The sequence below is a fragment of the Rhinoraja longicauda genome, chromosome 3 (assembly GCF_053455715.1).
Source record: "Rhinoraja longicauda isolate Sanriku21f chromosome 3, sRhiLon1.1, whole genome shotgun sequence".
NCBI classification, from domain to species: Eukaryota; Metazoa; Chordata; class Chondrichthyes; order Rajiformes; family Arhynchobatidae; genus Rhinoraja; species Rhinoraja longicauda.
Genome location: NC_135955.1, coordinates 73,231,882 through 73,248,321, shown reverse-complemented (window position 1 = coordinate 73,248,321; position 16,440 = coordinate 73,231,882). Strand labels below are relative to the sequence as shown.

Genomic DNA, 16,440 nt, shown 5'->3' with positions numbered 1-16,440 from the left:
GCATGATCTATCATTATCTTCACCCATACATTTCCACTAACATTTATCATGCAGCTTATTAACATTAATTGTCTTAAGCAGATTTTAGTGTAAGACCGTCTCCTGTTCTTACTGCTTATTTATTCATGTTTAAAATGCTGTTCGCTATTTCTTTCCAGGTGCTTCCAGAAACCAGTACTATTATGCGAGGTGGAAGATTCCATGCAGAACACAAATACAGTGGGCTTGGTAAGTGCTAAGAGTGCAAAGACTGGGAAATAATTTATTATGTTTCCACTTCCAATTATTTTGAAGCAAAATGATTAGTATTTAAAACTAAATTAACCTTAGTAGCTATCAGAAGGAATTGCAGGCAGTAAAGGGGAAAATAAAGGCATTTTATTTCTTGTGTTGTTATGGCTTTTGTTGGTTTATTGTGAAAATTAAGAAAAGTCATGCACAAATTATAAATGCAGAATGAAAGTGTTTCTGAAGTTTCAGAGATATAAAAGATGTTGGTGAATTTTAAAACTGTCTAATTTGAAAGACTACTGTCATGTGAGTAATTTGCACCATTCTGACTTAATTTTGAAGTCACTTGCATAAAGCATGGGTATGCAGCAAAAGCCTTGGCTTGCATAGTTTATAACTTGCTATGAAATCTTGCTTTTTGTTGCTTTCATACAGATGCCGTAATTAAAATAATCTAATATTTTTACATTTGGAAAGCAATTTATTATTGAGGAGTAGTTTATTAAATGGCTGTGCATAGTTAAAGAATAAAATGTAGCATAAAATTAATTAACGTTACAACTTCTAGCATGCATTTCAGAATATACTATAGTGTGGAAAGTGTAAGCTGTAATGTACAAAGAACAAACAATTTGAGTTTCCTGCCTTGGACACCCACAGCAAAGTTTTTTGAAAATGTTGTATATGTAGCTGCATTTTCTCCCTCAAATGTGAATGGAATATAGGCCCACTATTTTTGTAAACACATCTGTACGTTCGAAGGATAGTTGCAAATTATTATATACAAAATATAGATGGTTGACTTGAGGAATCTGATGGATAATACATGGTGAAGTCTCAACATTTATTTACAGCCGCATAGAATGGAAAGGAGAAAGATATATCATGCATATATGTCTCAGGCGATTATGTTATTTATTTGAGCCACATAAACATTGAAACCATTTTTAACGGTGCGGTATCTGATGGTGATGCTTCAACTGTCTTAGCTGTGTACCGTAAAAACCTATGCATTTGCAATGGTTGATGTATTGCCATACTAATAAGAGATAATGATCTTGTCATAATTCTAAGGCATGCTGCATGATTCCCTCTTTTGGAACAAAGAACACCTGGTTTGTATGTGTTTTCTCTGACTCCTATTAGGGTCTCACTGTGCAGGCCTGTTTAGCACTACTGTGCTGGGGGGTTCCTCGAGTGCACCTAACCTACAGGATTATGCTCGTGCGCATCGTAAAAAGCTGACATCATCTGGCTGCTTTGATGGTATGTGCACACACCAACACAGCAAAAATCTGTAACCATTTTGGAAAAATCAATTCTGTGATGACAGTAGCAGAATCTTATTTCTCCCTTTCCAAAGCCTGAGGCTGTGGAGGAGCAGCTTGTTCTCATGCATATACCATAAAGGAGTTGTCTATTTACACTTCGGACAACAATTTTGCATTTAAACCAGATTTCACATCTATGCATCTTAGCTTTAAAACATTCCCATTTTTTAAATCACTAATCAGTCAACATTTTTGGACATTGGTACAATAACAATGGACCAGATATAAAACTTCATGATAGATATAATTTATAACTGTTTAAAATTAATTTGACTGCAATGCGAAGTTACTGAATAATGTTCACTAAAAGGTTACATGCATTAATTCATAAAATCCAGTGGTGTAAAACTTGATTAATTCCTTGTAAATAAATGCATTTGTTGGCCTTTCAAATAATGCAGAATGCATGATCAATTAATGTGGTGGTGTTTGAAGCACAACTGTATTTTGGACAGAGCTTCTAAGAGCTGAGGGGTGGAGAAATGGCAAATTCTCTCCACATGTGAACTAATCCAATCTTGCATTTTGTTACCTTGAACTGACTGATGTTAAATGTTAACATGCATTTAACACTTGATGGTAGTCAAAGGATCTATAACAGCTGACTTTGCATTGTTACTTTTTCCCTCTAAACAGTCCTGCATGCAGCCTAACAATCCTTTTTTTTTTGGGATGGGGGAACCCGCTTCTGCTAGTTGTTATAAATTTCAGGTACCTGTTTTTCTCTCTCTTAGACGCCACATGCAGTTCTGCTGTAAAAAGATTTTCTATCTCATTTGCTCGACACCCAACCAATGGTATGTTTGCTTTTTATCCCCTCTCCAGCAAAGTTTATCCTTTGCTTCATCCCCTTTTATTTGTAATGTTGGTTGCAAACTTTTACCATTCACCTTCTTATCCTCCCATTAGGCACATCTCTTGGAAATGTGTTGCATGGGATTGCAGAATTATTTTGTTTTCCTTTTCTCTTCCCCCAACCTTTTATCCTTCTCATTAAATTGCATCATCATTTCTAGTTGTTTCTGTGTTATATGTGAAAGTGGTTCTTGTTCTGTGCACTATGTTAGGGTCAATAGGGTTTATATTAAATTATGAAAAAAATACCTTGTATAAATGTTATTAATAGTGTATTCATTATTGCTTATTTCACATATTAATAGCTGTTTTAAATTCTGTCTTAAATGACACATGATGGAGATGAAAACGATAAATTGAAAAGTTTCAGCCATGAAAGTTTTCCAAAATATACATAACTATTTTCAACTATTTTACATCTTCAGCCTCCCCTGAGTACTAATGTTAAAAATCTATAATCTCAGCTGAGTGAATTAATAAACAAATTAAGTATTCGAACATGAGAAAGGTGGGAATGAGAAAAGGCTTATTGATCCTTGTAGCTGCTGCTTTTATAATGTATGTATGATTACCTCAGTCGTGACATTTTGACACCACACAGTTCTTGATAATTTTCTTTAGTCGACCAAATGTTTCTTGAACATATTAATCTCCCAGTTACTCTTCATCAACTTTTCCATTGAGCATGTAGCAGTGATGTAAACCTGTGTGGGTTCTTTGGATTTACAAATATATAACAACCACTACTGTTTTTAAAAAAACAAAAGTGCTGGGGAACTCTACAAGGTCAAGCAATATCTGTGGAGGGAAATGGACAGATGTTTTGGGTTGAGACTTTTCTTCACACTGATCGAAAAGGCTGGTAAAGAGAGATAGGGGTAGGGCAAAGTCTGGCAAGTGATAGGTGGATACAGAGGGGGGGTTGATTTGAAGTTTAGAGATAGTGACCAGAGCGAGAGATGGAATGGAGCCAAAAGGGTGTCAGACAAGGCAGGAACGGGGTACTGATTGAGAGTGATCAGCCATGATCGCATTGAATGGCGGTGCTGGCTCGAAGGGCTGAATGGCCTACTCCTGCACCTATTGTCTATTGTCTATTGAAAGGAGGAGTTGTGGCGCGTCGAAAAGCCCGAAATAAAGGCGAGGAGCGAGGTATTTCGGGAGGGATTTATTTGTTGTGTTCTCTAGTCCGGTCGAGTCTGCGAGAGAGAGATCGCGCCTAAAATCCCGTCCTTTATCCCCTTAGCTAAGGGCCGCCCCCCTGGACTGGTCCATTCATGTGCTGAGAGGTTCGGTAGTGGTATGGCCCAACCCTTGGGAGCCACCACAGGACCCCCCCCCCCCAGAACCGGAGGCACGAAACGCACTGGCGGTCGCACAACCCGTCCGGACTGCGTATGGAAATCTGCCGACAGAGGGGCCGGCGGAGGGACAGGTGGAGGGACTACGAAGGGGAGCGAACTTGCGGCCGAGGCTGTGCAACCCGCACCGGCTAGTCAATGTCCAAATGCGGCGGCTTTAAGCGGTTAATTGACAAAGGTTGTCTGTCCGTGCTGCAGCACCCGGTACGGGCCCTCATATGGCCTCTGGAGTGGCGTCCGGTGGGCGTCATGGTGCAGGAACACATGGGCGCAGTCCCGGAAGGACAATGGCATGTGCGCGCAAAATGTCCCGTGGTGGGACGTCGGCATGGGTGCGAGCTTGCCGACTCGCTCGCGAAGGCACTGTAGGGTGGATGAGGGCAGTTCCTGCTGCCCCAGCATCGAGGGCACGAACTCCCCGGGCACCGTGAGCGGCGACCCGTTCACGAGCTCCGCTGAAGATGAAGCCATGTCCTCCTTAGGCGCAGTCCGGATGCCCAGCAAGACCCATGGTAGCTTGTCCATCCAGTCGGGGCCGGAGAGTCGCGCCTTCAGCGCTGTCTTCAGCTGCCGGTGGAACCTCTCCACCAGGCCGTTTGCCTGCGGGTGATAGGCCGTGTTGTGGTGCAGCCGCACACCCAACAGGTGAGCCATGGCCGACCACAGCTCAGATGTGAACTGTGGCCCCCGGTCCGATGAGATGACCACCGGCACCCCAAAGCGAGTAATCCAGTGCGCGGATAACGCACGAGCGCATGTAGCTGTGGCTGTGTCGGCCAGCGGTATGCCCTCCGGCCACCGCGTCAAGCGGTCCACCACCGTGAGGAAGTGGGGTGATGCCCCGGGATGGCGGGAGAGGGCCCACAATGTCCACGTGCAGGTGGTCAAAACGCCGGCGGGGTGGTCCGATCTCCTGGAGTGGCGCCCGGACGTGGCGTTGGATTTTCCTCGTCTGGCACGGAATGCAGGTGCGGGCCCAGTGGCCAACCTGCTTGCGCAGACTGTGCCACATGAACCACGCAGCTACTAGTGCCGTCGTCGCCCGGATGGATGGGTGATCCAGCCCGTGGATCACGTCGAAAACCCTCCAGTGATAGGCGGCAGGGACGCTGGGGCACGGCTGACGGGACGACACATCGCACAGTATTGTCGTTCCTCCGGGGTCGAGAGGGACATCCTCAAGGCGGTGGCCAGAGATGGCAGTCCGGTAGGCGGGCATCTCCCCCTCTGTTAGCTGGACCTCCGCCAGGGCAGAATAATCAATGCCGGGCGCCACTTCGATAACAGCATTGATGGCGGGGCAAGACACCCGGTTTTCCTTCCCCTCAACGAAGCGAATGGAGGTGGTTTACTCCGAAATGTATGCCAACTGGCACTGCTGTCGGGCGGACCACTGGTCGGAAACCTTTGCCAGGGCGAACGTGAGCAGCTTGTGGTCCGTGTACGCGGTGAACAGGCGGCCCTCCAGGAAATAGCAGATGTGGCGCACTGCCAGGTACAGAGCTAGGAGCTCGCGGTCAAATGCGCTGTACTTCCTTTGGGCATTGTTGAAGTGCCGGCAGAAGAAGGCCTGGGTGCCGACTCTGTATTTCGACTCCATTATGACAGCAATGGAGCGTCGGGGTCACCAAAGTGGCGGGTCGAAAAGCCCAAAATAAAGGCAAGGAGCCAGGTGTTTCGGGAGGGATTTATTTGTTGTGTTCTCTAGTCCGGTCGAGTCTGAGAGAGAGATCGTGCCTAAAATCCCGTCCTTTATCCCCGTAGCTAAGGGCCGCCCCCCTGGACTGGTCCATTCCCGTGTCGAGGGGTTCGGTAGTGGTATGGCCCGACCCTTGGGAGCCGCCACAGAGTGAAATATAGTCAGAGGGAGGGATATGGGTGAGAAGGGAAAGAGGAGGGATAAAAGAAAAATGGGTGACTCGGAGTAGGAAGGGATGAAGGAGGAGGGGAAAGGAAAAGAGTAAGGGGGGATGTTGGGAGAAAGATATGCATAGTAGGGCAGAACTGGGTGGCAATGAGATAAGGGATCAGGGAGAGTTTACTTAAAAGTGGAGAATTCACCATTCATGCCATTGGATTGTAGGTTACTAAAGCAGAATATGAAATGCTGTTCTTCCAGTTTGTGGTGGCCTCTCTGGCAATGGAGGAAGCCAAGGACAGAATGATCAGAATGGGAAGGCAAGTTAAAATGGCTAGAAACCAGGAGCACCTGCAGGCCATAGCAGACAGGGCACAAGTGTTCATCACAATGGTCATCTAGTCTACTCTTGGCCTCGCTGATGTAGAGGTGGGATGGAAGTGGACCTGGCATGAACATTGAATTCTCTAATTTAAAGTAAACCTCCCAATACATAAACGTCATCTGTTCATTTTCTACCACAGATAGTGCATGACTCATTGTTCCTCCAGCACTTGTTTTTTGCTCGATTCCAGCATTTGCAGACTCCTGTGCCTCCATTTTACAACTTTTATTGGCACTCAAATTACATGAAAACTCAGATAATATTTGATCATAGTGAACCACTTACACTTCTAGAACTAAATTTAAAGATTTATTACGTAATATCCAACACAAAAATTAATTCCCATTAAAATAAATTGACATTATGCATAAATGGTTGTGACATCAGTAATTTATCCTCTGCTTTACCGAGTTAGAAGGAATATCATAATACCTTTCTGAACATTCTCACCGTGATTTTTAAAAGTACAGTATCTGTACTTGAGTTTCAGACCCTTTTTTATGTGTGAAAATGAACTGAATGAACTTTAATTGTTAATGGTAAAACCTCATCTCAAACATGTCTGTGCAAATGGAGCAGTCTGGAATTTTGCATTGTGATCAAAGTTCTTCTGGCCTACTCTTTGCATTATATCTTTGTAGTCATCTATATCATCTATAAAAGCATTTATCACTCCTACACTGATCTCAAAGACCTGCCTTCAGCCCCTTTGTTTCATTTATGCATTTCCATTCAGTGACATCATCCAAAAAGCAGTGTTAGTCTCCACATGTATCCCAACACATAATTAGCTTTAACTCCCTTGATCCTTTCACCGTTTCTAAATCATCAAATTGCTGGCTGAATTTTCTTAATGAAATAAACATTTTCTTTCAGTTATAGATAGGGAATTCTAACAACAGAGTCTAAGGTCTCTTTCACCAATTCCTTTCTCTAATCTTCAACTCCATCTCTATTCTTCCATGCTAATTAATCAATTACATCTCCAATGGCCTCTCCTCTCCTCACCTATGTGATTTTGTCCAATCCCACACTCATCAGATGTATCCTGACTCAAGTGATTCTGTTCTCTGGAGCAAACTTTATTTTAATTATTCCATCAAATGCGGATATGTTTCTGATTGCAATGGGTCTATCTCTGGAAAACTTTCATTCCTCTAGTATTTCATCCTTTAAGACGTCCCATAATTCTTATCTACGAGATTTTAACCAGTGTAGCTCATTGACAAATTTGATTATGCTATTATGCCTAGAAACATTTGACTTGGATAAATGTGCAAGTATCTTTTGTATATTTGGTAATCATCACATCTTAAATTCAAACAGATATTTCACAATAAGAGGAAGAATGTGGTCATGTTAAACTAATTTCTCTCTCTCGGCGCACTTCCACAAAAAAGGAAAGTAACCATTCATATTCTGTATTTAAATTTTCACTTCTCATAGATTCTGATGGTGAAATTAAAATTGGTGATTTACAGACGAGTTACAGAATGATCAATCATCCTTTGTAAATAAATAGCACTAGTAAGCCTCTTGAAAAATTAAGGTCAAATGTTATGTGTATTGGGCATTAAGAGTGTGACTTAAAGTTGAAAACTTGACACTTTTACTTCTTATTTGGAAGGCTATGACATAAAGTCCCAATATGGAGATTTAAATGTTTAATCCATTGCTTCAGATAAGTAAATTTAAAAAAAATTGAAATCCTCAGGTGAACATAAATGGTCAAGCTCCATAGTTCAAGGAAGATCAGTGAAGTTGTCCCCAGAGTGCTTGCCAAATTTATCATTTGACCAACATCTCCAAAACATTCAGGTCACCTTGTGGAAATTGGCTGTTGCGTTTCCTGCATTGCAACTACAACTATGCTTCAAAAGCATTTTATTGGCTTTGAGTGCTTTGAGATGTCCTGACTTTGTGAAAGGCATAAGTATTTATTTTCTATAGTTGAACTACATATCCAGTGATAATGATCAATGAAACCTTTTGCACCCAAACTGCCACATTTTGTACTTTTCTCTCTCTGAGTGATTGCCAGCAATGTACGAAATGTCATGCTTTATATAACCTGAACTTAAAGAAAGGAGAATTTGAAGGTATGAGACAGGAATTAGCTGGGATAGACTGGCAAATTATACTTAAACGGTTGACGGTGGAGATGCAATGGCAAAGATTTAAAGACCACATGAATGAATTCCAAAAAGTGTTCATCCCTGTCTGGCGAAAAAATTAAACTGGGAAGGCGGCACAAACGTGGCTAACGAGGAAAGTCAAGGATAGAGATAAATCCAAGGAAAAGGCATATAGATTGGCCAGAGGAAGCAGCAAACCGGAGGACTGGAAGAAATTTAGAACTCAACAGAGGAAGACAAAGGGGTTAATTAAGTGGCGGAAAAAGAGCATGAAAGTAAGCTTGCGGGAAATATAAAACTGACTCTAAAAGCTTCTTTAGATATGTAAAAAGGAAAAGATTAGTGAAGACATATGTAGGTGCATTACAATCAGAGACAGGTGAATTTATAATGGGAAACAAGGAAATGGCAGAACAGTTAAACGAGTACTTTGGTTCTGTCTTCACTAAGGAAGATACAAACAATCTCCCAGAAATACTCGGGGACTGGGGATCTAGTGGGAGGGAGGAACTGAAGGGAATCCACATTAGTCAGGAAATGGTGTTAGGTAACTGTTGAGACTGAAGGCAGACTGAGTATAGGAGCAAAGAGGTCCTTCTGCAGTTGTACAGGGCCCTAGTGAGACCGCACCAGGAGAACTGTGTGCAGTTTTGGTCTCCAAATTTGAGGAAGGATATTCTTGCTATTGAGGGCGTGCAGCGTAGGTTTACTAGGTTAATTCAAGGAATGGCGGGACTATCATATGTTGAAAGACTGGAACGACTAGGCTTGTATACACTGGAATTTAGAAGGATGAGAGGCGATCTTATCGAAACGTATAAGATTATTAAGGGATTGCACACTTTAGAGGCAGGAAACATGTTCCCAATGTTGGGGGAGTCCAGAACAAGGGGCCACAGTTTAAGAATAAGGGGTAGGCCATTTAGAACTGAGATGAGGAAAAACTTTTTCAGTCAAGGAGTTGTGAATCTGTGGAATTCTCTGCCTCAGAAGGCAGTGGAGGCCAATTCTCTGAATGCATTCAAGAGAGAGCTAGATAGAGCTCTTAAGGATAGCGGAGTCAGGGGGTATGGGGAGAAGGCAGGAACGGGGTACTGATTGAGAATGATCAGCCATGATCACATTGAATGGCGGTGCTGGCTTGAAGGGCCGAATGGCCTCCTCCTGCACCTATTGTTTATTGTCTATAAATCCCCAGGGCCTGATGATCTGCATCCCAGAGTACTCAAGGAGGTGGCCCTAGATATCGTGGATACATTGGTGATTATTTTCCAATGTTCTCTCGACTCTGGCTACCCTCCAATCCACAGAAACTGATCCAATGTAGCTCAATTTTTTAGGAAAGGAGGGAGAGAGAAAACAGGGAATTATAGATGTAATTAGCCTTACATCGGTAGTGGAGAAGATACTTGAATCGATTGTTAAAGATGTTATAGCAGCGCATTTGGAAAGCAGTGACAGGATTGGTTAAAGTCAGCATGAATTTATGAAGGGGAAATCATGCTTGACTAATCTTCTGGAATTTTTTGAGGATGTAACAAGTAGAATGGATAAGGGAGAGCCAATGGATGTGGTGTATCTGGACTTTTAAAAAGCCTTTGACAAGGTCCCACACAAGAGATTAGTGTGCAAAATTAGAGCACATGGTATTGGGCATAGGGTATTGACATGGATAGAAAACTGGTTGGCAGACAGAAAGCAAAGAGTAGGAATTAACGGGTCCTTTTCAGAACGGTAGGCAGTCACTAGTGGGGTGCCGCAAGGCTCGGTGCTGGGACCCCAGTGTACAATATAAACGATTTAGACGAGGGAATTAAATGTGACATCTCCATGATTTGCAGATGACACAAAGCTGGGTGGCATTGTGGGCTGCGAAGAGAATGCTATGAGAATGCAGGGTGACTTGGATAGGTTGGGTGAATGGGCAGATGCATGGCAGATGCAGTATAATGTGGACAAATGTGAGGTTTGGTGGCAAGAACAGGAAGGCAGATTTGAGTGTAGAAGCAAGGAGTTGTACAGGGCCCTGGTGAGACTGCACCTGGAGTATCGTGTACAATTTTGGTCTCCTAATTTGAGGAAGGACATTATTGCTATTGAGAGAGTGCAGCATAGGTTCACCAGGTTAATTCCCGGGAGGGCGGGACTGGCATATGATGAAAGAATGGGTCGACTGGGCTTGTATTCACTGGAAGTTAGAAAGGATGAGAGGGGATCTTATAGAACCATATACAATTCTTAAAAGATTGAACAGGCTAGATGCAGGCTAGATGCAGGAAAAAAATTCCCAATGTTGGGGGAGTCCAGAACTAGGGGTCACAGTTTAAGAATAAGGGGTAGGCCATTTATCAGTATTGTCAGTATTACAGTATAGCAAAGGGGATTACAGAGGCAGGAACTGGCCAGATTTGACTGGAAGGAGGCCCTAGCAGGGAAGACGGTGGAACAGCAATGGCAGGTATTCCTGGGAATAATGCAGAAGTTGCAGGATCAATTTATCCCAAAGAGGAGGAAAGATTCTAAGGGGAGTAAGAGGCACCGCACCGGTGGCTGACAAGGGAAGTCAAGGACAGCATAAAAATAAAAGAGAAGAAGAATAACATAGCAAAGAATAGTGGGAAGCCAGAGGATTGGAACTCTTTTAAAGAGCAACAAGATCATTAAAAAGGCAATACGGGGAGAAAAGATGAGGTACGAGGGTAAGCTAGCCAATAATATAAAGGAGGATAGTAAAAGCTTTTTTTAGGTATGTGAAGAGGAAAAAAATAGTCAAGGCAAATGTGGGTCCCTTGAAGACAGAAGCTGGGGAATTTATTATGGGGAACAAGGAAATGGTAGACGAGTTGATCCGGTACTTTGGATCTGTCTTCACTAAGGAAGATACAAACAATCTCCCAGATGTTCTAGTGGCCAGAGATCCTAGGGTGACGGAGGAACTGAAGGAAATCCACATTAGGCAGGAAATGGTGTTGGGTAGACTGATGGGACTGAAGGCTGATAAATCCCCAGGGCCTGATGGTCTGCATCCCAGGGTACTTAAGGAGGTGGTTCTAGAAATTGTGGACGCATTGGTAATCATTTTCCAATGTTCTATAGATTCAGGATCAGTTTCTGTGGATTGGAGGGTAGCTAATGTTATCCCACTTTGTAAGAAAGGAGGGAGAGAGAAAACGGGAAATTATAGACCAGTTAGTCTGACATCAGTGGTGGGGAAGATGCTGGAGTCAATTATAAAAGACGAAATTGCGGAGCATTTGGATAGCAGTAACAGGATCGTTCCGAGTCAGCATGGATTTACGAAGGGGAAATCATGCTTGACTAAACTTCTGGAATTTTTTGAGGATGTAACTAGGAAAATGGACAGGGGAGAGCCGGTGGATGTGGTGTACCTCGGCTTTCAGAAAGCCTTTGACAAGGTCCCACATAGGAGATTAGTGGGCACAATTAGAGCACATGGTATTGGGGGTAGGGTACTGACATGGATAGAAAATTGGTTGACAGACAGGAAGCAAAGAGTCAGGATAAATGGGTCCCTTTCAGAATGGCAGGCAGTGACTAGTGGGATACCGCTGCTATTTACAATATACATTAATGACTTGGATAAAGGGATTAAAAGTACCATTAGCAAATTTGCAGATGATACAAAGCTGGGTGGTAGTGTGAACTGTGAGGAAGATGTTATGAGGTTGCAGGGTGACTTGAACAGGTTGTGTGAGTGAGCGGATGCATGGCAGATGCATTTTAATGTGGATAAGTGTGAGGTTATCCACTTTGGTGGTAAGAATAGGAAGGCAGATTATTATCTGAATAGTGTCAAGTTAGGAAAAGGGGACATACAACGAGATCTGGGTGCCCTAGTGCATCAGTCACTGAAAGGAAGCATGCAGGTACGGCAGGCAGTGAAGAAAGCCAATGGAATGTTGGCCTTCATAACAAGAGGATTTGATTATAGGAGCAAAGAGGTCCTTCTGCAGTTGTACAGGGCCCTAGTGAGACCGCACTTGAAGTACTGTGTGTAGTTTTGGTCCCCAAATTTGAGGAAGGATATTCTTGCTATTGAGGGCGTGCAGCGTAGGTTTACTAGATTAATTCCCGGAATGGCGGGAATATATGTTGAAAGACTGGAGCGACTAGGCTTGTATACACTGGAATTTAGAAGGATGAGAGGGGATCTTATCGAAACATATAAGATTATTAAGGGGTTGAACACGTTACAGGCAGGAAACATGTTCCCAATGTTGGGGGAGTCCAGAACCAGGGGCCACAGAATAAGGGGTAGGCCATTTAGAATGGAGATGAGGAAAAACGTTTTCAGTCAGAGAGTTGTAAATCTGGAATTCTCTGCCTCAGAAGGCAGTGGAGGCCAATTCTCTGAATGCATTCAAGAGAGAGCTAGATAGAACTCTTAAGGATAGCGGAGTCAGGGGGTATGGGGAGAAGGCAGGAACGGGGTACTGATTGAGAATGATCAGCCATGATCACAATGAATGGTGGTGCTGGCTCGAAGGGCCGAATGGCCTACTCCTGCACCTATTGTCTATTTAGGATTGTGGTGAGGAAAAACTTTTTCACCCAGAGAATTGTGAATCTGTGGAATTCTCTGCCACTGAAGGCAGTGGAGGCCAATACACTGGATGATTTCAAGAGAGAGTTAGATTTAGCTTTTTGGGCTAAAGGAATCAAGGGAAATGGGGAAAAAGCAGGATTTTAGATGATCAGCCATGATCATATTGAATGGCGGTGCTGGCTGGAAGGGCTGAATGGCCTACTCCTGCACCTATTTTTCTATGTTTCTATTCTACATATATCACACTTGACCATGTTTGTAGTTAAATATTTTACATAGATTATTTGAATAATTTTACTTCAAGTTTCTTTATTGATATATTTTAATATCTTGAGACTTGGAATTCTATGTATTACTGATACATACATTTTATTCGTACAACCTGGAATCCTTTCTACCCTTTTTTGTTTTGCGTCTGTAATCATCGTCCCTGCAGCCACATCCCAACAATTCTTTCAAAGAACAAATGCTCAGGACTAAATTTTTGTGGCAATATCTTCTCAAGATGCACCAATCTTGGAGATAACTGATTTTTTAAGTCTATTGCCAAAACAAACTTATTGATTATGTTTTATTCTAAGATTGTGTTAACATTGGAAAGGTTGATAGATTGAACTTTTGAATTCTTATTTGAACACTTCTGATCCTTTGCAATAAATATGCACACATTTAACCAGTTCATTAAAAATTCCTTGGTTCATTGTTTTAGCTAAATATAAATATTAGTATTTCCATTAAAATAGACCAAGATGATGGAATAAGTCTTTTGTTGCCCCTAAATAAATGTCCACCTGGCATTTCATCATGCTGTTTGTTCCATTGCACCTTTTGGTACAGATTTCTCCTGTTTTGACTAGCATAAATAAAGCTCAGCACAACAGAGGGGCTGTCTCAACACTGGTCATTCACTGGATTCAAAGAGCCACTTTGAAAGCCAGTAGATTTGCTTGCCATCCCTAGTAATGCTATGGCCATGCCCCCACAAACTCGCCAGGACATTGAATGTTTGCGGATATTTTTGACATTCCCGTGTTGTAACCCTTGGATGTGTGTTTAAACAAAGTTTTTTTTTTTTAATTAAAAAAAAATTGAAAGACATTTACATTTAAAAAAAAGATGTAAAGCAAATAATTGAAACTATCTTCTCAAAACAAAATCACTTTTCTCCTGGAGTGCATGTACCCCACAGATTTGAATAGGGACTGCCAAGCTTGTGCCAGATTTAAACATGGTGCAGCCTCACCAGGCAGATTTCCTGGCCTGAGAACTGGGACTGAAAATCAGCTGTTCTGTTGGATGGGGTTGAGGATAATGGGCAGAACATGCTGAATGGTGGCACTGGAAATCTGGACTTGTGAAGGGAAGCCCATGTACGTAGTCATAAATGTTGGCTTTGGAGCAAATGATCTGTGCCATTGTGCTCTCGGATTACTTGATTTTTTTGATGAATTACTATTCTGAAGGTTGCTTTTGTAGTCTATTATTCTCGATTTTGTAACTGATATAGTTTACGTCCGAGAAAATACTGCAACATATTTTTACGAAATCATTTATTAAAATGTCAAGGTATTGTAATTTTTTACTTGCAGTATAATGGAAATGTTGTCTACGAAGGATCCAATTTTCTTCATTTTTTTGTAACCATTTTCCTTTAGTGGAAACTCTGTAACAGGCTTCTTTTTGAATGAATTAGTAGGTATACAATACAGGTGCTCCTCAACTTACGATGGGGTTATGTTCCGAGAAATCCATCGCAAACCAAAAATATCGTAAGTCGAAGTGCATTTAATATAACTGATCACGTGGTCGGAAGCGAGCTGCGGCTCGCTGCCTTTGCCCAGCGTTTGCACCATCGTAAAGTCGAAATATCGCAAGTCGAAGCATGGTAAGTCGGGGAGCATCTGTAAACAAAATGCGGTCAACCGTGCACTTCAACTGACAACCACAGCATGCCAAGTTAAAGTAATAATCCTTTTTTTAATAAAGTGAAAAGTGTAAAGCAAATATTTGCAGTTAGTGCTTCAATGAAATTGAATTTTTGTGTTTGCAATGCATTATGCGTTTTTGGTCTGCTGCTCCACTCTAACAAAGCCCAGAGTGGGAGTAAGATGGACATTACAATGAAAGGCAGTTGGAAGCTTTTGAATTTACCTATCTTTCGTTAAGAACCATACCCATGGCTTTGGCTCTAGTATGCAGGTTCCCTGTTTGGTGTCAATTGAAAATATTGCCATGTTACCAAATAATAAGAAATACAGTTTAGCAAAGTGCCATCAACTTCAGGTTCAGGTGAACATCATCAACCTGTTTTTTTAAAAACTATAAACTTCTGAAATCCAATTAATAAATCATTTCCACTGGGTTAAAAAATTGTCCTCTTGGTTCAGCTTACTTTTGTTCAGTATTGCAAACTTCAAGATACTAATTTGAAAAGCACTAATGAATTGTAATTTGAATGAACTACTTTCATTATCAATATGAAGCTGTGAAAATAAAGCAGTCATGATTTGAATTTTGATCTGAATGACGATGCTTCATTACCCAGTTCACGTCTTCTGCTCATATCCCTTGATCCATTTGGCATTAATATCTCTAATTTGCCTCCCCAGTGTTCCTCAGTAGAGAATTGCACAAGTTCACCATCCTTTGGGTCAAGAAATATCACATGATCTTAATGTAAAATGGTGTGTAAATTCTGCTGTTATAATTCCTGGTTCTGGGTTATCCCATAATCAGTCCAGTAAGCACTTTTTGCACTTACTCCGTCAAAAACAGGGACCAAAACTGTGCACACAATTCCAGGAGGGGATATCCCCAAGACCCTGTATAGTTGCAGCAAGAAACTCTTGTTCCTGCACTGAAATCCTCATGACAAAAGGGGCAACATACTATTTGCCTTCTGAATTGATTGCTGCACTTGCACTTTCAGCAACTTGTGTTGCACACCCAGGTATCATTGTATTTTCTGTTTTCCAAAACAATCACCATTCAGATAATTATCTGCCTTCCTCATTTCAAAGATTTTAGAATCAAATTGAATAACCTCACAGCTGCCCTGCATTTGATCACTCATCCAACTTGTCTAAAAGTATTAAGGACTCTATCATAGCATGCATTCTTCCTTCACCCCCCACCCCCACCTTTGGTTGTTTTTTTAAATGCAAAGCTGATGATGTTACATTCAGCTCCCTAATTCGGGTTACTGATGTGATATATGGCAGAGGCCAACACTGTTCCCTGTGATACCCAGCTAGTTACTGCCAGACAGCTGTGGGAAAATAATTTTTCCTTACCCACCATTTCCTATCAGCCAATTCACAATCCTTGCTAGTATATGTACTCCGATACCATGTGGTTAAATGCACACTAACCTTTTACATGGTATGTATCAAAACCCTTCTGAAAATCCAAAACACATCAAATGGCTCCATTTGAACTATTCAAGTAATGAGGTAAAAAAAAGCTCCTGTAAGTTAATTTAACTTTTATAAACGCATTCTAACATAGCTCAATTTCATTAAAGCTTATCAAGTATTGTGTATTATATATTTTATAACTGATTTACTATTTCCCCTCTACTGATGCTCGGCTTGCTGGTCTTTGATTCTGTTTTTCTCTTCCTATTTTTTAATAGTGGAGTTTTGTTTGCCAGCCTCCAGTCTGTACGAACTGCTCCAGTATGTAAAGAGTTTTGGAAGATGATCGTCAGTGCATCCA

The 16,440-nt window shown here is 41.8% G+C and overlaps 1 protein-coding gene across 14 annotated transcripts in view; it reads left to right on the top strand.

Annotated features, from left to right (window-relative positions):
• The window catches only part of ppip5k2 (diphosphoinositol pentakisphosphate kinase 2), a 113,708-nt gene that overhangs the window by 80,168 nt on the left and 17,100 nt on the right, over nt 1-16,440 (top strand). For 8 of the 14 annotated variants that reach the window (XM_078396407.1, XM_078396412.1, XM_078396417.1 and 5 more), the window contains 3 exons: nt 159-228; nt 1,378-1,497; nt 2,297-2,359. In XM_078396407.1, coding sequence (XP_078252533.1) covers nt 159-228; nt 1,378-1,497; nt 2,297-2,359 — 253 coding nt within the window. The remainder of the gene's footprint in view (nt 1-158; nt 229-1,377; nt 1,498-2,296; nt 2,360-16,440) is intronic. The other 6 variants (XM_078396419.1, XM_078396416.1, XM_078396411.1 and 3 more) reach the window with 2 other exon arrangements.